At 50.0% G+C, this 20,178-nt stretch overlaps 3 protein-coding genes and 1 non-coding gene across 4 annotated transcripts; 1 reads left to right on the top strand and 3 right to left on the bottom strand.

Moving 5' to 3' along the window:
* Positions 1-626: 626 nt before the first annotated feature.
* Positions 627-4,611, top strand: LOC136507208 (probable mixed-linked glucan synthase 7). Its single transcript, XM_066502004.1, has 2 exons — positions 627-807; positions 3,779-4,611. Exons 1-2 carry the CDS (start codon positions 627-629, stop codon positions 4,609-4,611), a joined length of 1,014 nt encoding a protein of 337 aa, XP_066358101.1.
* Positions 4,612-10,393: 5,782 nt separating this feature from the next.
* LOC136509120 (protein S40-7-like) lies at positions 10,394-11,243 on the bottom strand. The gene has a single exon (XM_066503926.1). The coding sequence runs from the start codon at positions 11,106-11,108 to the stop codon at positions 10,629-10,631; it is 480 nt and encodes a 159-aa protein (XP_066360023.1). The 5' UTR covers positions 11,109-11,243; the 3' UTR covers positions 10,394-10,628.
* Positions 11,244-14,098: 2,855 nt separating this feature from the next.
* On the bottom strand, positions 14,099-14,172 carry TRNAE-UUC (transfer RNA glutamic acid (anticodon UUC)). Its single transcript has one exon. It is a non-coding gene; the product is annotated as a tRNA-Glu (tRNA).
* Positions 14,173-14,922: 750 nt separating this feature from the next.
* Positions 14,923-18,915, bottom strand: LOC136508885 (ribonuclease H2 subunit A-like). Its single transcript, XM_066503665.1, has 10 exons — positions 18,025-18,915; positions 17,839-17,925; positions 17,517-17,588; positions 17,378-17,455; positions 16,128-16,251; positions 15,971-16,058; positions 15,728-15,865; positions 15,557-15,644; positions 15,351-15,471; positions 14,923-15,231 (listed from the first exon to the last, which is right to left on the bottom strand). Exons 2-10 carry the CDS (start codon positions 17,918-17,920, stop codon positions 15,051-15,053), a joined length of 972 nt encoding a protein of 323 aa, XP_066359762.1. The 5' UTR covers positions 17,921-17,925; positions 18,025-18,915; the 3' UTR covers positions 14,923-15,050.
* Between the last annotated feature and the right edge of the window lie 1,263 nt (positions 18,916-20,178).

The raw sequence follows: 20,178 nt of genomic DNA on the forward strand, positions 1-20,178 counted from the left end.
TCTAGGCACGGAGCCAGCGGTGGGGCTAGCCCCCCCTACCGCTCGCGTGCAAGCGAAGCCCCGTAAAGCCGTCGCCTGAAATTTCAACTGTAGATGTACAGGTAGGAGGGGCTGAGATTTGCTAAACCTCTTTTCTTGCTAATTGGACCAGATCTATAGAGGCAGAGGATTATCCTGACAAGGCCCAATCTAAAGTCCAATAAGTGAAAGAAACCCTCTCTCAAGTTCCCAATCGAGCGGTGGCTTCAGGCGCAGGCGCGTGACTCCTACAACGACACGGCCACGCAGGGTCTCGGGCGAGTGGGGAGCGACCGAGCGGCTAGGCAGCGCCAGGCGCAGCTGGCGAGCAGTGAGCGGGCAGCCAGGCATGGTGGCGGGCGAGCGGGCGCTGGCGACCGACGCCCGGCGGGCACGCCGACGCCGTTGTTCAGCCCCTCCTAAATTTTTTCCTGGCTTCGTCCCTGTGTCCGTCCGTCCGGAACCACCCCCTCCCCCTCCTTAAAAAATCAAATCTTCCCACTTTACGCTCGTCTTTCCATTCCACCCTCATCCATCTTGCGGTCGTCCGCCCGCCCCGCTCCGCCGCGTCGCCATTGCCATCCCCTGCGGCGCCTCCATCTCGCACTATGTCCAACTCCGCCGCGCCCATGACAGGCGGCCAGGAGAGGGGTCGTCGCCGGCTGGGCCTAGGCCAGGCACAAGTGTATAGCTGGCCGCTGTCAGGCCGCGTCACCATCCTTGGTCGCCGGATGGCCACCGGCCGTTCCCCCGCTTTGCGCTGCATCGTATGGAAGAAAGGTGAAATATGTATGTTGCAAGCCTTATGTTTCAAGTGTTTAAGATGTTTCATAGTTTTTTTGCAAATGTTCCATATGGATGTTGCAAAAAGTAGATTGGGATGTTGCAATGGTTGTACACGTACGTTACAAGCTTATGTTCCCAATGTTTCATCTGTTTTTTCAAACGTATGTTGCAAGTGTGTTTATTTGGATGTTGCATATATTTCACACGTATGTTGTAAGTGTGTTATCTGGATGTTGCGTATGTTTTACAATGGATTTTTATGTGTTTTTGGGTGTTTTGCAAGTGTTTCAGACGCATGTTTCAAATGTTTCATCTGTCTTCAGACGTATGTTGCAAGTGTTGCATTTGAATGTTTCAAAGTAGATCAGGTGTTGCACATGTTGCAATGCCGTCGGTAGCTGGTGGACAGCGACCTGCCGCAAGCCTTCGGCTCCTACCTCACGCGACACGCGTCGCCCTCTCCTCTCCCTCCCCTTCCTTCCCTTCCCCCCAGCTCGCCTCGACGTTGGCGTTGGAGCAGGGGTCGTTGAGGGTGCTACGTTCGGGACGCAGGCGCTGCGTGGGATGTGATGCGGGGGCATGGGGAGCATGGGATGAGATGCGGGGCACGAGGAGTGTGGGATGCGATGCGGGCACAGGCGCGGGAGCAGAGTCGGGGCAAGTCCTATGGCCGTACGTCCGGACGCTAGCCCTTCCGTGCCTCGTGCTCTCAAGACTCACCTCCTCTTTCAGTTACTAGTATTTAAATACCCATGTTTATGTTTTTTTTGTTTGGTAAAATTTTGCCAAACTCTGATTTTGCAATTTTACGCTTTTATTATTGGTTGTTACAAATTTTTAGAGCTTCCACCACACATGTTTGGTTGTGCAATCAGTTAAGGCCAGTTTCAGTGGTAGTTTTATTTTCATTTAATAAGTTGTCCCATAAACACTTTTGATGATGTGACAATGCTTTTAGAAAGGAGAGAAGAAAATGAGTTTCATGAATAAAACTCTCTTGACACAATTACCAACTCTCTATTTGTCATAATATTAAATGTCTATGAAACCTTAGAATGAAACTTTTTCGTTGAGAGTGGGTGTTTTATCCATGTTTCATTCCATTCTATAATCTTTATGTATGGTAATATTGAAAACAATATCATCAAACTTTCCACAGAGACTGACCTTGCATATCTTGTGTTACGAGTGTTCCAGGTGTATTTGAAAACAGAGACAAATATATATTTTTGTAGGCCCATCAAATATCACGGTTCGACGGCCGCAAGGATAAGAAGATCTGCAATGGCTAGCTCCTCGTCACCGTAGTGTGAGGTTGGTCGCGCGGGGCATCGGAATGACTTTATAAGTTGGGCTGTTTTTTACTATCTTTGGCCACCAAAGTAAGTTAAGTGGTAACAAAGCATGGCTACCAACTACCGTTGCAAATTGGCATACAACTAAATAGAGATTAACTAAAATTGGTCAAATAAAAGTACCAAATTTCAGACTGGCTACCTCGAACACATTTTGACGTAAAGTAAATATAGGCGCTAAAATTTGGATTTCTAAAACGTAGCTAGGGATGCAAGTTTTTCTCTCTGGGTGATTGGGCACCCGTTTTTCAAAAAAAAAAAAGATTGGGCACCCAAAGCTTCTCCAATTGAATTCATATAAATTGCAAACCAAGAACGGGATAGAAATGAAATACTCTTCCCATCCTAAAATGAAAGTCGTTCTAGATTTGGCCTAAGTCAGATTATCTAATTCGATCAAATTTATATAAAATTGGTGCCCATATTTATGAAGTAAGTACCAATAGATTTATTAGGAAAAAATATTTTTCTCACTATGCCTACCATCTTACCTTAGTTACGTATTGAGGGGATGTTGGGTTAGAGGCCTGCCAAGCAGCTCGCTAGCTCCCAGCCCAAACAGCAATCTCAAGTTCTCAACCTAGGCCTTCAAAATTGGATGTCTGGGCCAGGAGTAAGCGTGATACCTAGAGATGAAAAGGCAACATCAAATTAATGGTTGCCCATGGCTACTAAAATCTTGGAAGATAAACTGTAACTTACATCCAATACGAAAGTCTCCACAGAACGAGATGCCATAGGAAAATAATCAAAACTCTGAGAAAAGGTCACTCCTTGTAGTGTGATGATAAAAAACCTGAGGTACATAAATTTGCTACATGCCATCGGACATCGGTGACCATCTGCATAAGGGACTCAGATTAATTGTGTTTCAAGTTCTTCTGAGATATCATTTACAAATTTGAGAGCATACCTCACTGCTTGAATGTACACCAACAGCTTCAAGATCTTTGCATGATGGATGCAAGTTCAGCGTGGTTGTAGCAAACAGGGCTACAACACTCAATGTAAGGGGGCCTTCTTCACTTTCAATGCTTCCCCATTTAAGAGTTGTACGTGCTGGCTACTTCCAAAGTGAAAAACTGGATAGATTTTGAGCTCTGCTCTTTATTACTTACAGCTTATTGCAAACGAACAACGATAAGTGGGTTACCTAAGATCATTTACAGGCTACTAAGCAGACTCCCTATCCTATATTTGGATAGTGGACATAAAAAAAAGAGTTAAATGCACCAGAGATTCATTAACTTATGGGGATGTTTCAGTTAGGTCCATCAACTTTCAAAGTGACTTTTTGGGTCCATAAACTTTAATGTTGTATCACTTAGATCCATATCCCTCCACGTAGGCTTCTCGTGCTGACGTGGCCTGCTGACTCGTCGTTCAGACGCAACTGTTGACCGTTCGTTTCGCCAAACACGCACGGTCATCGGGGTCGCAAGAGCCGGCGGCGCCCGCCCCGCATTGTTCCTCCGCGCCAGGGCGCCCGTGCTGCTTGCGTCCGCCCGCTCGTGTCCTTGCCGCTGCGGCTGTGCTGCGCCCACGCTGCCGCCCGCGTCCGCTGTTCGCTGCCTGCTCGCGCCTGCCCCGACCAGCGGGAAACGAGACGCCTTCAACAGCTCTGCTCACGCACGACGCGGTCGCCGAGGCTGCCCGGTTCGCTGGACAGTGGGTGCCGTTCTGCCGGAAGCACGCGGTGGAGCCGAGGAACCCAAAGGCCTACTTCAGCCCCGGCGCCAGTAATGGCGGCGTCAAGGCGAGGAGGGGTGACTATAAGGGAAGGGCGTGGCCGGAGCTGGCAAGGGACCGGAGGCGCGTGCGCCGGGAGTACGAAGAACTGCGGCTGCGGATCGACGCTCTGCAAGCCGGAGACTTGCGGCGCCAGCAGCGGTCGACGACGTCGCTGGCCGGTGGAAGCTGCTGGCGGCGTGGCACCGCGGAAGATCATGCCGGAGCTGTTGAATTGGTCGATACTCCCGGCAGCACGCCACAACTTGGCGTCAGCACCACCGTCGGTGGTGTCAGCAATCTTCTGGACCTCAGCTCCGTCGACGTGCGGGTTCCAGCGCTCGTGTACATGTGCCGGGAGAAGCGGCGCGGCCGCGTGCACCACGGCAAGGCCGGCGCCATGAATGCGCTGCTCCGTGCCTCGGCCGTGCTCTCCAACGCGCCCTTCATCGTCAACCTTGACTGCGACCACTACGTGAACAACTCGCAGGCTCTCCGCGCCGGCGTCTGCCACATGCTCGACGGCGAAGGCAGCGACGTGGCGTTCGTCCAGTTCCCGCAGCGCTTCGACGGCGTCGACCCCGCGGACCGCTACGCGAACCACAACCGCGTCTTCTTCGACTGCACTGAACCTGGCCTCGACGGCCTTCAGGGACCCATCTACGTGGGCACCGGCTGCGTGTTTCGCCGTGCGGCGCTATACGGCGTCGACCCACCGCTCTAGAGACCACACGGCGACGACACTGGCAAGGGCGTTGCCACTGGCACTGAGGCCGACAAGTTGGGCGTGTCGACGCCGTTCCTTCGTTCGGTGCATGCCGTCCTAACGAACCAATCGGAGCAATGGGACACGGTCAGCATTTCATCACCGCCGTGCTCGTTCGACGGCTGCCATTGTCGTGTTTCTCCTCTATAAAACCCGAGCTCGAGCTTAGCCTCCCCCTCGTGCGGCTCGCAACTTGCAGGAGCTAGCTAGCTGGAGCTTCGTTCTGCAAAGTAGTTGTGGGTAGGAGGAGAGACGTAAGGGAGCGAGCGACCACAGCATCAGGCGTTGACGCCCGGAGACGACGGCGGCCATGGCTTCCTCGGGCACCAGCGGCGGCGGCGGTTCCCCGGGGTCGCCGTGTGGGGCGTGCAAGTTCCTGCGGCGCAAGTGCGCGGCGGAGTGCGTGTTCGCTCCCCACTTCTGCGCCGAGGACGGGGCGTCGGAGTTCGCGGCCATCCACAAGGTGGTCGGCGCCAGCAACGCGGCCAAGCTGCTGCAGCAGGTGGCCCCCGCCGACCGGAGCGAGGCGGCGGCCACCGTCACCTACGAAGCGCAGGCCAGGCTGCGCGACCCCGTCTATGGCTGCGTCGCCCACATCTTCGCGCTGCAGCAGCAGGTACATGCATGCATGCCCTGTCTGATCCTGCGTGTGCATGAGATTACCACCAGTACTAGGCTACTAGCTAGCTTATGTCTCTCCGGCCGCGTGACACCGATGATGTATTATATATGTGCAGGTGGCGAGCTTGCAGATACAGGTGCTGCAGGCGAAGGCGCAGGTGGTGCAGACGATGGCGGCGGCCGCCGGGCAGCAGGGGACGACGGGCAGCAGCCCTCTCCTGCAGCGGTGGCCGCTGGAGCCCGAATCGCTGTCGACGCAGAGCTCCGGGTGCTACAGCGACATGTGCTGCTGTACCAGGGCGTCCGCGACCTCCGGGACGGCGTCGTGTCCACGGAGGCGTGGCTCGCCGGGGTGCGCTGGGACGGCCTGCGCGCGTTCCTGGACGCCCAGCGCGCCGTGTGGCGGACGGAAGACGGCGAGCTCGCGGGGTACGTGCAGCGGTCGGGCGCGCTGGCGCACGTCGTGGTGTATGGCGCCGGCCACTTGGTGCCGGCGGACAACGACCGCGCGGTGCAGGAGATGGCCTGTGGCAAGAGGCGGAACCTGGGCATGGCGAGGCGCGCACGCACCAGGGAATGGGCGCAGCTCGGCCTGAGGCGGACCAAAGCGCTCTGGCCTCGTGCGCTCGCGGCATTGGCGGCGGTGCTGTGGGGCGCGGAAGCCGGCGAGGGCTGCCTGCGCGGCACCGGGAGGCCACGGGGCGCCCCCGAGGGGGGGGGGGGGAGGGGGGTTGCAAGGCGGGCTCGAGGAAAGGCCGGGCTGCGGCAGCTCTCGCGCATGGCCATGGCGTCCGTGTTCCGCGGTCTGAGGCACGGCTTTGGAGGGAGAGATCATGGGCGAGGACGGGAAAGCAAAAGGCGTCTTGTTTCCCGCTGGTCGGGGCAGGCGCGAGCAGGACACGGCAGCAGGGCAGCGAACAGCGGACGCGGGCGGCAGCGTGGGCGCAGCACAGCCGCAGCGGCAAGGACACGAGCGGGCAGACGCAAGCAGCACGGGCGCCCTGGCGCGGAGGAACAATGCGGGGCAGGCGCCGCCGGCTCTTGCGACCCCGACGACCGTGCGTGTTTGACGAAACGAACGGTCAACAGTTGCGTCTGAACGACGAGTCAGCAGGCCACGTCAGCACGAGAAGCCTACGTGGAGGGATAGGGATCTAAGTGATACAACATTAAAGTTTATGGACCCAAAAAATCACTTTAAAAGTTGATAGACCTAACTGAAACATCTCCGTAAGTTAATGGATCTCCGGTGCATTTAACTCTAAAAAAAATATACTCCAGCAGGCCATCTAAATTTATTGGGCAATGAATTTCTCCTCGCACTACCTACGTCTGTTCCACCAACAAATCTGCCACCCTGTTTTCCTCCCACCCGCCTCTCTCCCCCTCCCCTTCGTCGAGCGCTGTCTTTCCGGCGGCGTCGCCCCGAGCAGGAGCCTCGCCGGCCCCTTCCGCCGCAGCCGTCGTGGTCCACGAGTCCGGCGAGGCCGGATCCGGTCGCCACCGTCTCTCTCCGGCGCGGCCTTGCACCGGCGCTGCGGCCTGGTCCGGAGCGGCGGCCCCTGCCTCCGGTGTTGCTACCCTGCCCCCGGCGCGCGGCCCCCTGCCTCCGGCACGCGGCCTGGTCCCGGCGCGGCGGCTGCTGCCTCCGGCTCGCGGCCAGTCCCGGCGCGGTGGCCCCTGCCTCCAGCGCTGCGGCCCTGCTCCCGGCGCGCGGCCTGCCCGGCGCTCAGCCTCCTCCCAGACGCGCGGTGTGCTCCAGCGAGAAGAACATCGAAGATGACACGTGGGACCTACGTGTCATTCTGTACTGGATTAGATTGGGTAGCCTGATTTAGGTTGTACCGCTAGAGTTGGAAGCAAAATATGTGGGCATTATGAAAATGGGTGGCTACAGAAAGTAGGTTTTAGCACTGCCGAAGATACTCTTAAGGCCAGATATCTTCAAACAAGCTATCTCACAGCAATAACTGCGCTACAAGGATTCCAAAGCTAAGGAATTGGAAAGAAGGCATATGAGCACATCTCCTTTAATCAAGACCAACTATGTGATAACCAAGGAACCAAGACCAACTATGAGATAACCAAGGAAGTCTGCAATTCTGCACTTCCATGCGATAAAATTGAGCATGGGAATTTGTACTTCTTCCCAGTGATATAGCCGGAGTAAGTGTGAGTTCTTCAATCTGCGGTGGTACCTCGCATTTTGATTTGGAGCATTCAAAAGTTCAAGTGTCTTCACGTTACTGCCCAAGTTCTTCCAAAGTTTGAGTGGTCCCCTTTGGAATGCAGACACTCTTTTATTTTCTGCTCTTTTCTGCAAAAATAAACTGATTTTGTAAGGTTTCCATATGATTTCGTTGAAATTCCTCCGTTCTAAAAGAGCCCTAAACCTAAATTGGAAAAAGGATTTGCTCAATAACACATCCTCTTCTTTGAACTAACGTATGCAGTATGCTGTGCGTTGCCATGCTCTCCTGCAAACATTACGACCAACGAGTACGAGCATTACAAGCTTCTCATCCAACCAAATCCGTCCCTTGAAAGTTTGATATCTACAAACTGTGCATGAGTTTGCAAGGAAGTCACATGATATGTAAAAATGAACAATATCTTCCTACTATAGGAAATATTCCTGCAGCAACACAAGATGGCAGGACGTTTCTAACACCTCAGCAGAGGACCACAATCAAGTCTATAGCATGATAGCAACAACTCCGGCAAACAGAAAGATTCCATGACAGGCACACAAATCACAGATCTCACATGAAAGTCTGGGCCAACAAAGAGTGCAGCATTAAGGAATTCCCAGGTGGGCCTCCATTCTTCGCTTCCAAAAGCATTCATTCCGAAATTGATACGAGTGTACAACAAAAGCTCAGTAAATGGAGCTTCACTACAAATACAAAATACATGGGAAAAAAAAACTTGAAAGCTGAGCAGTTGTGTGCACAACATGAGCCATACACGGCTCAGAATTGCAAGTTTGCAACCACCAAGGTACGGGCGTGTATGGTCATGAAGCAGCATATCTCATGCAGATATTCCCACACATGAAGATGAGATCATCACATATTGAAACAAAGAAAAAACAACTCTGAAATACACTAGGAAGTTGGAGATCTATGAGATTGCATGAGCAAACCATTTCATTGGGCCTGGGCCATGGTCCCCCCAAAGTTCCATCACTATACAACATACAGAGCCTTTTAAATTCTGATGATAACAGGATGAAAGCATCCAAGGCTATTATTCTGTACCAAAGAGATGAGCTGGACCAATTCAAATAAAAACTATGAGCTGGACACCCCATATGCTCATCAAATAATTTGAGGTCGTCGTCCCAGTACAGAATGGAAGATACATTGCATATTCAGAACAGTTGGGTTCATAATGTAAAGCCAACAGGGCAAATAAATTGATAAGCATAGTTGCTTGACGGGCTCGAATAAAGGGAGATTAGCAGTGGACCAAATCCTGCAAAGGTATTATGAATGGTTAAGCATAAAGGCAGTGTCACTTTCAGGTCGGCGTCAATTCCATGAACCACCAAAGCATGAGCCTAACATTGCAGTAAAATAATGCATCTAAATGGTGAGTCGCTTTCTGCAATACTGTTCTCGTGATCATGATATCCGAGAACTGAAATGATATCCGAGAACTGAAATGCCCAGTCAAGTATATTCATAAAAGAACATGCAATTGAACCCACTCCAGATAGATTATATATTTGGCAATGCACCCATGAAGGCGGCAAGTGCAAAACAGCCTGACAACCAAGTATAGATGTTGATTTTAATCTTCAATACTGTTGTTGATTGTTTATGCTTATTTCTGTATTCACTAAAGATGGCCATTTTATTTCACAGAATTTCAATAGCGTGACTTTGTCATTGTGCTGGAATAGTCTTCTGCTACAGCATGACTTTGTCATTGTGTTGGAATAATTGTCTGCTACAGTGTTACCCAATAACATAAGATATTATTCAGGAGCCTCAGCACAAGTGAATCATGCAACACTCAATAATTTGTTGGTGGCAACATGTCATTTTCAGAAATCTAACAAACTCTATTGTACTCACTAGTAAGAATTCTTAAGTCTTAACACAAGCAACTTTTTGTTAATGTACTATCATCATTAAGTGGCATATAAGGTTTTGAAATGTACCAAGCAAACAACTTTATCACACAGGACACCACAACAGCAAATGCATGTTAGCTGTATCTTGATTGAGATAATCCAAGGACTTTGCACACTTTGAATCTCTGAACAATCCATCACTGCGTTTAAATTATGGGACCATTTCATAAGTAGCACCACAGTTGCTGAGTTGCACAATGGTGGTCCTTGTACCTGAATATACCTGAATAAAGGCATTATAGGGCAATGGATGCTGGGGATAAAATTAGGGTATGAACCCTTCTCAATCAACAAACGTTCTTTCACTATCAACTTAATCTTTTTGACCTTGCACCAACTATTGCTGAGGACTACCAATTATTCTTATTTTATGAAATTTTAAGATAAGGATTTTTCTAAAAGAGCTAAATATATCTCCATCAATTCATCACATTTCACCTTACTTGACCAATGCTTAACAAATGAAGTCTAAAACAAAGCTAGCAGCCAAATTCACATTCATTTTCAGCTTTTAGTGTGACTACGTTCAACATGAATAAAACTGAATGGAACTAGCTGACATACTACTTAGCACCGCATGGCCAATTTTGATATGCTCTAAAACAGGGGAAGGAAAAAGTTTGCACCTCAAGGTACAAATTACCATTATTCAGTTGAATTTTCAACATCAAAAGCTAGGAATGGAAACAGGTTATAGAAACAGACCTACTTTAATTACAAGGTTATTATCAGAATAAGGGAACTAAACAAAATCCCGTATTGATTAACGAAGCAAATAATGGTGTTATTCCAAATTCAACAATTTCAGATATTAATGGTCAGTTAAGAAATACAGATATTAAGCTACTAGCGTTTTTGGCATCCATTCAGACATAATTAGCAAGTAACAAGACACGACGAGCATAGAACTGGGCAACATTTATGAGAAACCGCCTCTCTTAGCCCATGTAATCACTAATTTCTTGTAACACACAGCATACGGATTGGAACAAATATAAGGGCCAAAATTTCCATATATATGTGATGGATCAACACGGTAATCATGTCCTCGTTCGTTCACCTCAACTAACCTCATGTTTTCCAACCCCTCTCTCGTCAGGGGAAGGAAGGAAACAAAGTAGCCGGACCACAAACACATCGGGAAACAAAATCGCGAAGGAAAAAAAATGGGCAAAACTTTATCACGAAAGCGCCGTGACGACTCGCCTCCGCCTCAGTCGAGGAAGCCAGTGCGGCGAAGGACGGCGTTGCGGACGCGGCGGAGGTCGCGGCCCTTGAGCGTCCTCCCGGCGCCCTCCAGCACCGAGCTGTGCGCGGCCGCGCGACGCGCGACGATCTCGTGCGGGGGCACCACGGCCTCCCCGGAGTCCTCCGCGCTGCCGCCGGCGTGGGCCCACCTCCCCCTCCGCGCGGGCTCCGACGGTATCCGCACCGGTGCCGACCTCGCCATCGCGGCCGCCGCCGCGGCGGATCGGGTGGGGCCCCCGAACCCGACCCCGCCCCCGCCACCGGCCGCGGCTCGTTTCTTCTTCTTGCCCTCGTCCTCCGGGAGCACGGCGAGGAGGCCTAGCCCTACCTCGGACGGGGTGGCCGGCCAGAGCACGTCGAGCTCGAGGAGGTCGCCGTCGGCGCCCGTCGCGGCGTGGGTCGGGACCGGGAGGGGTCGGCGGGACGACAGCAGGAGGCGGTCCATCGCGTCTGCTCCTGCTCCGGGGATCACCAGTACGGCGGATCTCCGGCGACGCGGCGGCGCTCCGGCATGGGAGGTGGAGGCGGGCTGGGCGTGCGCGAACGAGGGACACGCGACACCGGCCAGGAGGGGAGGCAGGCGCCGTGGCGGACCGGGTGCTTTGGGCTTATAGCGAGGGCAAGTTGTTTTCCGCTGTTTTGCACCTTGGCCCTTTAGCTTCTGCGGAATCAAATTCTCATACCGCTGCTGCTTTTGCCTTTTTGACCAAAACTGTATTGTGGACTGTGGTGGTGAATGGCCTGAAAACGGTTTGGCCCACAGGGTTGTCGGCAAGAGAGGCCCATTTAAAGATTTACGCTACGGGACTGCCCAGTGCCCAGCGAGATTTTAAATCCACGGCTAGCCTCCGCGATCTCCGGTTATGGTTGTTTAAGAAGAATTTAGCTAATTTTTTTTATGTATAAGTTAGCTCTTAGTTGTCGCTATAATTCGCTATATCCAGCTATAACCTGTTTTCGGACATAAAAAGCTAAATGGTTTAGCCGGCTATTTAAAACCTTTGTGCCCAGTCAAACAACGGATCGAAGGAAAGTAGTAGGAGCCCTAACGAATTCAACGAGTCGAGCGGAGCGAAAACAGGAAGAAATCAGTTTAAATATGATGATATACTAGCATGCTAGTTTGTTTCATTTATCCTAGGGGTAATCGCGTCGTGGTGGGCATCTGCTTCAGCAGCAGACGACGCGCCACGTCGCCGCCGACGCCGTCATGGTCGTCGGACCTCCCACCAGAGCTGGCCGGCGTCGTGCTCCGATGGCTGCCGTCGCACGCCGACCGCGTCCGCTTCGCCGCCGTCTGCCGGCACTGGCGCGTCGCAGCGCAGCAGCAGCGCCCGCTGCTCCCGCCGCCGCTGCCGTGGATCAGCTTCAACGACGACCGCTTCCAGAGCCTCTGCGACGGTGAGCAGCACGCCCTCAGGCGGTGGGGCCCCGGCTACGCGCTCCGCTGCTACAGCACCTTCGGCGGGTGGATCCTACTCGAGATGGACGACCCGGCGCGCTCGTGCTTCCTACGGAACCCATTCTTCGGCAAGTCCATGAAGCTGCCGTCCCTGCCGTTCCCGCAGGAGGATCAACGGTGCGACGACCCATACGCCCAGTACAGGAACCGCTCCGCGTTCCGCAAAGTCGTTTCTGCGGGCACGGGCAGCGGGCTTATTGTCGCCGCGCTGTTTAAGCCCAGCATGCGAGAGAACCCCAAGACCATCGGGATCTGCCTGCAGTTGATCGGCGCGTCGTGGGCGCTGCACACTCGCCGCGACGACAGGTCCGACTGCGGCACGTGGTACGAGGACGTCTCCTTCTTCCGCGGGAAGCTCGCGTTTGACCTCGCCACCGACGACGACTACAACGCCGGCGGGAGCAGCAGGCCAAGAATAAAGGTGGCCCGCGAGAGGTGCTTGATCCAGCAGGCGCCGCAGAACGAGGAGCCGCAGCAGTCCCTCGCGGCGGCGGCTCAGGGGAACAGAGGCGCACGACGCGGCGGTACCTCTATAAGCTGCTGATGCTCGTGGCATCGTGCAGGAAGACAATGCCGTCTTCGTGAATCGTGAGACCGGTATGGCCGGTGAACGATGAGCCGGTGATGGCGTTCATCGTGTTCCAGGCGGAGCACTCAACAACGACGACGGCGACACGTGTGCGTGGTCGGAGGTGACGTCGACCGGCGCGTTGGAGGACCAGGCGTTGTTCATGACCCGGAGCTGCTCCGTGGCCCTCCGCGCGTCGGGTTACAGGTACGCCGGCGCGGACGTGTGCGTGGGGGCCGCGTGTTCTACCCGGAGGACGGAGGCTCCGCCGGCAACGTCAGCTACCTGATGTGCATGGGGTTTGGGCGGAAGTGGAGCCTTCGCGTCTGCGGCGTGTACGACCTGCGGCTGCGGGACCGGACGACGACGGCCGGCCGGGTCTGGCTCTGGGACGGCGGGCGGAGGTTGTGGGCGGAGGAAAGAGGCGGCGGCGATGGTGAACGGATGGAGTTCGTGCCGTTTGAGGTGGCTGTATTTAGGTCGAGGGCCACGTGGTTCTTGCCCATGGAACCTTTTGCATTGGCTAGTTGCTCGATGGTTGGAAAAAAAAGGTACTCCCTCCATCCCAAATTGTAAGTCATTCCAAAAATCTTGGAGAGTCAAAGTTTTTCAAGTTTGACCAAATTTATATAACAAAATAATAATATTTATCATACCAAGTAAGTATCATTAGATTCTTTATTAGTTATATTTTCATATTATACCTATTTGATGTCATCAATCTTTGTGTTTCTCTCTATAATTTTAGTCAAACTTAAAAAAGTTTGACTTTCCAAGATTTTTGGAATGACTTACAATTTGGGATGGAGGGAGTACGTATCTATCATACTTTGGCCAGAAACTGTTTATTTATATGTGCACACCTCCTAGAATCTCAGGTGACTGAAATCGCCAATCCATAGGTTTTCTTCTCCGGTTTGAGGCCGACTCGATCGGGCTGGCGAGGCAGGCGCAGGTGTGCCTGGCGAGGGGAGACCGTGGCATGCGCAGCCGAATTGTGTGGACAAACTATTTTATATATCTTGGCTATCGGGCTTAAACAGGGGTCACACGAGGATTCATCACTTAAGTAATTGTATCGTGTTTACTAACTCGCCAATGTGCCAGCGTGGGCAGGGTAAAGGTGAATAGAACACTTTTTTTTTGAATCAAGGTGAATAGAACACTTAAGTAAATGTATCATGTTCACTACGCCAACGTGGAAAAAAGGGTAAAGGTGATTGTAAAAAAGAAAGAAATCGTGGAAGGAAGAGGCAACGTGAAGGTGAATGGAAAAAAAAGGATAAAGGTGATTTAAAAAGAAAAGAAATCGTGGAAGGAAGAGAGGGCAACGTGAAGGTGAATGGAAAAAATGGGGTAAAGGTTGAATGGAAAAAAAAATCGTGGAAGGAAGAGGCAAAAATATTTCCATTGCCGGGATTTGAACCCGGGTCGCCTGGGTGAAAGCCAAGTATCCTAACCGGACTAGACGACAATGGAACTATTGTTTAGTGCGTCCACAAAATTTTATTGAAGTATAGAATATTCTTGGTTAAGCCCAATTCCCCTTTCAGACTTGTCCATTATATAAAGCCATCTCATCCTCGGTTCGTGTCTCGCCGTTTCACTCGTGAAGTCTCCAAGATCTTGTTCAAGTAAAGGAACTAGTCAGATCGCATTGATAGATCTTGTTCCAAACTTCCAAGTAGTTCCATAGAGATGAAAAAAAGGGCATACCCTAAAGCCTCTTGATGCCATGTTCTCCAGATCCAATCAGCTCAGTCATCTCGGCACTATAGCCTACACAATGCATAAACACGAACTCGCCGTCTTCCAATGAGGGTCTCCAGGTCTGTATATGTTTAGATCAATAAACGTACAGGTCGCAGCATCGCAGTAATTAGAATCTGGGAGGAAAATTACACAGAATCTTTTGGTAACATTCCTGAGATATACCAATCGTTATCTGATTTCTGGCATAGGAAAATCTTGGTGTTCTTTCTGCATTTGACTTCCAAAGCAACGTGTGTGCTCATCAGGTGATGATTGCAGCCAGTTAACACCGCAAGGCAAGCCTCTTGATCTGTTTCCTTGCACACAAGACACAGATCACGTGTGCAGGACTCGCCACAGTTTGACCTGAATAAACGCCTGTCAATGTTGCAACAAAACAGCAAAGCAATTTTAGCAAATAAACTTGCAGTAGCATCCAGTAACTGCTGCAGCAAAGGCAGAGGTAGCAATTGGGGGAAAACATCATCTTCCATTCCAATCTCAACAAATAATTTCTACCAGTTTCGAATCAGATATCAAATCCGGCTCCGTAACCATACACTCTAGTTTCTATTACAAATATAGCACTACCAAATTAGCACACGTCACTGGAACTTCCTGACCAACTCAAGTTTGCGAGCCTGGAAGAATTTGCAACGGCCTTTTCCGCTAGATTCGATCTCCTCAGTCTTCCTTTTGAAACCAGTAAAGCCTAGGCTCGAAAGCTTGACTTGTCGCTTGGTGCTTCCATTGTCAGTCCCATCTTCATCAACTTCATCAGACTCCCTTCGTATCATTACCATGTGGCAAAAACATAATAGCAATCAGAATCATGTTTTGCAGTTCACAAAACACACTAACGAAATTTGTTCGCAAATGGGCAAAGGTTGAAAATTTGAACACACCATGTAACCTCAACTGCATCCTTGAAGAAGGGCTTACAAGTTTCCCAACTAAAACGAACCAAAGTTGGGAAGCCAAATACTGGATGCTTGTGATCTTCTAACCGTTGCTTAGTATCAGGGGCTGCACCATTAATTTGGATGTTCTTTAATGAGACAGTGATATGATTACAGTTTGATAAAATCATTTACAATAAGGAATCAGTTACCTCCTGGATATCCTGATCCAGTTTTCATGTGCAGACTCAGAGCTGTTTCATCAAACACCCAGTTTCGCAAGGCTCTGTCCCTAGTGACCTGCAGTTGCACATCACAACTTTACAACTACGCAAGCCTATAAGAAAGTACCCTACACAAGGAAATTTGATTCGAGAAATTACCTTTGCAACTATACTTGCTCCACTAACAACAGGGTAAAGGCTATCAGCTTTTTTGGCAACCACAAATTTGATTCCTGGAAACTTTTCTGTCAGCTTGATTCTATACTTTTCAGGATCTCCCACTGTATCTATATATACCTTTTCAAGAAGGAATATAATTACTAAAAAATGTGGTGAATAAAATAATCTTATAAGGATAGCCGCACAAGAAATCCTTTTGAATTCAAGAATATATGCTCTTACTTCTGACAGTAGAACTCCCATGTCAAGCACTTTTCTAACAAGGCTCATGGCAGAGTTATGTGATATTTCATTCAGATTGACTTTTGACCTGAAACAATGGGTTATCAATGAAGATAACAAGGCCAAGAAGTTCAATAGGTACAAAGGCCAGACATACTTTTTTAACATTTTAGCAGACAGATCCTTTGGGCATATGACATCCACTTCCCACCCAATAGAGTTATTGACCTTTAAACTTTCAAATAGCTCCTCTCTTTGTTCCTCCTTCAAGGTCTTTGAATCTGTTTCAGAAGACAAGATCAACAGGCTATGCTAATTGTCAATGTGCTAATAGCAAAACTACTCTTGAACTTTTCCGTGGCCCATGGAAAGTAACAGCTTCACCCAACTCTGCAGCTGAAATGTCATAAGATAGTAAGCCTAATAACTACCGAAGTACAAAGACAGATTCAAGATTTACCACTCCAAAGGTTGAATTCATGCAAATGTCAGTATGCCACAGATATACAGGAGATGTGTCAATACTCAACTCTAAGATGTCAGAAGCTGACGGTTTTAACAAACTTTGAAAAAGAAGGGTTTAGTAGTTTGCTACAAGATAAATGTACATGGAAGCACCTGCAATTCATGAGTTCATTGAATGGGACTAGAGAGGAGAATATTTTGCAGACAAGGGAAACAAGAGGAGGATTGCAATTAGCAGCAACTAATATGGTTGCACAAAGCTCCTGCCTTTGGGTCTGCAAAAAAATTGTGATGTACCAAGAATAGCATGTTCAATGTTCCTACTTCCTACTCATGTTTGTCCTCCACAATTTCAAAAGTTCATAAACATATGCATCAGGTCTTTAAAAGGTACAACCTCTGTTCCAAATTATAATTCGTTTGACTTTTTTTACCCCAAGTTTGGTCACTAGTCTTATTAAAAAATTTGAGCAAAATGTCACTTATTTTGTTGTGGCTTTCTTTATTAATAAAAGTTCTTCAAGAATGACTTCAATTTGACTATGTTTGCACAATTTTTTTGAATAAGACGAGTGATCAAACATGAGGTCAAAAAAGTCAAACGAATTATAATTTGATATGGAGGGAGTATGATAGCTTCTATCATGCCAAATCATTAATCGACCAAAGTGCTTAACTACTGCCAGCATCCACTTAATGAATGAGGTCGCAAATGAACCAATCGAAGATTATAAAAAAAAGGGGGCGTACCCAGTGCAGAGAGCTCCCGCTTTGTGCGGGGTCTGGGGAAGGGTGTCAGTGGCAAGCCTTACCCTCGCCTGTGCAATGCGAGGAGACCGCGACTCGAACCCGGGACCTTCCGGTCACAGGTGGTAAGACTCTACCGCTTGCACCAGGCCCGCCCTTCCCCAATCGAAGATTATGTTATAACTTTGAAGCTACCTGATTTATCTCTCTGATACAGGCTCACAGTCACAGAACCTGAGAATATTGACCTGTGCATCGTGAAATAAAGTAAAACTAAAATTACATATACATTTCTGTATTCTGAGCAGATAAAGAAGATGTGAGTGAAGAAGACCTGCGAATTTGAGACTGGCAAGAGTGTTATTGTAAGAGCGCGCGCAGTACATACATCCATGCACCATAGGACCTGCACGAGCAGTAACAGGAAGTGAGTTTGGGAAAGACTCCATTTCTGCTCAAAACCTGAAAATCAGCGTCCTGCTCATGACAATTTGCTGGGGAATGCGTTGAAACCAACTAGAATTTCAGGCAACATTGCACATTTCCATGAGTGTTCAACCTATTTCACTTTGGCCTACTGAATATTTGTGCAGTACAACTCAAAAAGATTTGAAGCAACATGCAACATTGCATATCAACCGGTCAGAAGAGTTTACCAAGGACAGGGCCACGGCCAGCCTCGTCGATCCCCATGAGGCAGGGCTCCTTGGTAGCCCACTCCGGCACCGGTGCCGCCATTTCCGCTGCGTTAGGGCAAAGCAGAGAGAGGGGAAGCAGATTGTAGGTCGCTGCTGCCGGGTTAGGGATGAAGCAGGGAGGAAAGGAAGTAGGAACGCACTCACCTTGCTGCGAACCGGGCGGGACGTGAGTGTGGCGGCGGCGGCGCGCGTCGTTGCTGACTCGCCGCTTGGGTGGCGAGAAGGTGTAGCGGGGTTGCGCGCCAGCGGTGCGGGGCTCACCGTCGGGCGTCGGCGGCGTCCGCTCCGGGGCTCGCTCCAAAAAAACTTGCAGCGCTTCTGCCTCGGGCCGGGCCAACCAGGCCGGTAAGAACAGGAAGTGTTAGACCATCAAGGGCCCATGTACCGGTAAGAATGCATCGGTGAATGCCACGGCCCACGAAGAAGAGGAAGGAGATCCTGACTTCTAGTCGGTGTCGCCGGAGACAAACGCCGTCGATCGGTGACAACGGCGGCGCGTGACTCGACCAATTAAGTCGCTGTCCAAGCCCGGCCGCGTCGACACCAACGAGAGGTGGGACGCGCACAAGATTCAGACCAACCATGCGCCCCATGCCCCGGACGGCGACGGCAACAACAGCAGTAGTCCCGGCCGCGCGCCGTCGTGCGAGAGGGGGTGGACCAGCAAGAAGAATGCGACGGCGTCGTCCTCGTCGAGCAGCAGCGGAAGTAGCTCGGCGAGACGGGCGTCGTTGGGCAAGAAGTGGGGCCGCCCTGCTGCCACTGCCAGGTGCCAGCCTGCATCGTCCGCCGGCGAGCGCTGGGACGCGCACAAGAAGCCATGCCCACTGCAGGTCGGCGGGAGCGACGACGACGTCGACGGCCAGAGCAGCAGCACTGGTAGCAACGACATGGAGTTGGACGACGTGCCGCAGCCGGCATTCTACTCCGGACCAGGCTTCGTCGCGTCGTCGCCGGAGCCGAGCATGCTTCCCATGCCGTCGTCCTTGATGCTACGCGTTGCATAGCTAGCTAGCTGCATGGGACGATCTAGCACTTGGGTTGCCTAGCTAGGGATCATCACTCCTGAGTACGAGAAATTAGCAAAGCGGTATGACGTGAAAATGTGGCTAGTGGTGTTTGTAATGCGCGTTTTTTTTCTGTTAAACAACTAGACTCCGAAAGTTCATACTAGTATCGTATAGAATTATAGATGTTAATGTAGTATTCCCTCTGTCCCACAATTTATAGATGTTAATGTCGTTCTGGCGTTGGTTCAAAACGTCCAGGTTCAGTGGAGAGAGCAAGCATCGGAGTGTGTACACGGCCAAGTTCAGACAATAAATGATGTATCTTGTTGAGTGCTACAACGACTTAGCCCTTGTTTAGTTTCACCCTAACTTCTAAAAAGTTGCTACAGGACCTGTCACATCAATGTTTGCGATCTGTGTATAGAGCATTAAATGTAGATGAAAAGAAAAACTAATTGCACAGTTTGGTGGAAAATTGCGAGACGAACGTTTTGAGCCTAATTAGTCCATGTTTGAACACTATTTGTCAAATAAAAATGAACATGCTACAGTAGCCCCAAAATCCAAATTCCTACGACTAAACACAGCCTTGTATATCGGGACAGAGGGAGTACTTCTTGTACTTTGATCCACAAGGAACTGATCGTATTTTCATTCACGCCTTGTTTAGTTGGACCCCAAAGTTCAAAAAGTTGCTACAGTACTTGTCACATCGAATGTTTGCGGCCTGTGCATGGAGCATTAAATGTAGACGAAAAGAAAAACTAATTGCACAGTTTGGTGGGAAATTGCGAGACGAACGTTTTAAGCCTAATTAGTCAATGTTTTGACACTATTTACCAAATAAAAACGAAGGTACTACAGTAGCCTCAAATTCCAAATTTCGCGAACAATATGTTGTACCACATCCGTAAAATGATTGATATCTATGCCACTTACTGTCATTTCTGTCAGTAGTGTTTGTCTGTTTTTGTGTGAAGAGGAAACGGGTGATGGAGACAGCGGTACATCAATCATCAGTCACACTTTTGCCGACTCATCAAATATAAGAGCGTCTCCGAAATCATCTCTAAAATTTACTCTCTAAATCATTATTTAAAAAGTTATTTGAGTACCCTCTAATAATATTTTTTATCTTATGTGCACTTTAAGGAGCCATCCTCGCTCTTTATCTTTGGCCAGTGAGAAATCTAGAATAGAGAATATCTATATTTAGAGATCCATTTAAAGAAGCCGTTAGAGGGTATTGTTCCACCAAAATCTCTATTACTGTACAATAGAAAAAAAT

Source organism: Miscanthus floridulus, chromosome 15 (assembly GCF_019320115.1).
Source record: "Miscanthus floridulus cultivar M001 chromosome 15, ASM1932011v1, whole genome shotgun sequence".
Lineage (NCBI taxonomy): Eukaryota > Viridiplantae > Streptophyta > Magnoliopsida > Poales > Poaceae > Miscanthus > Miscanthus floridulus.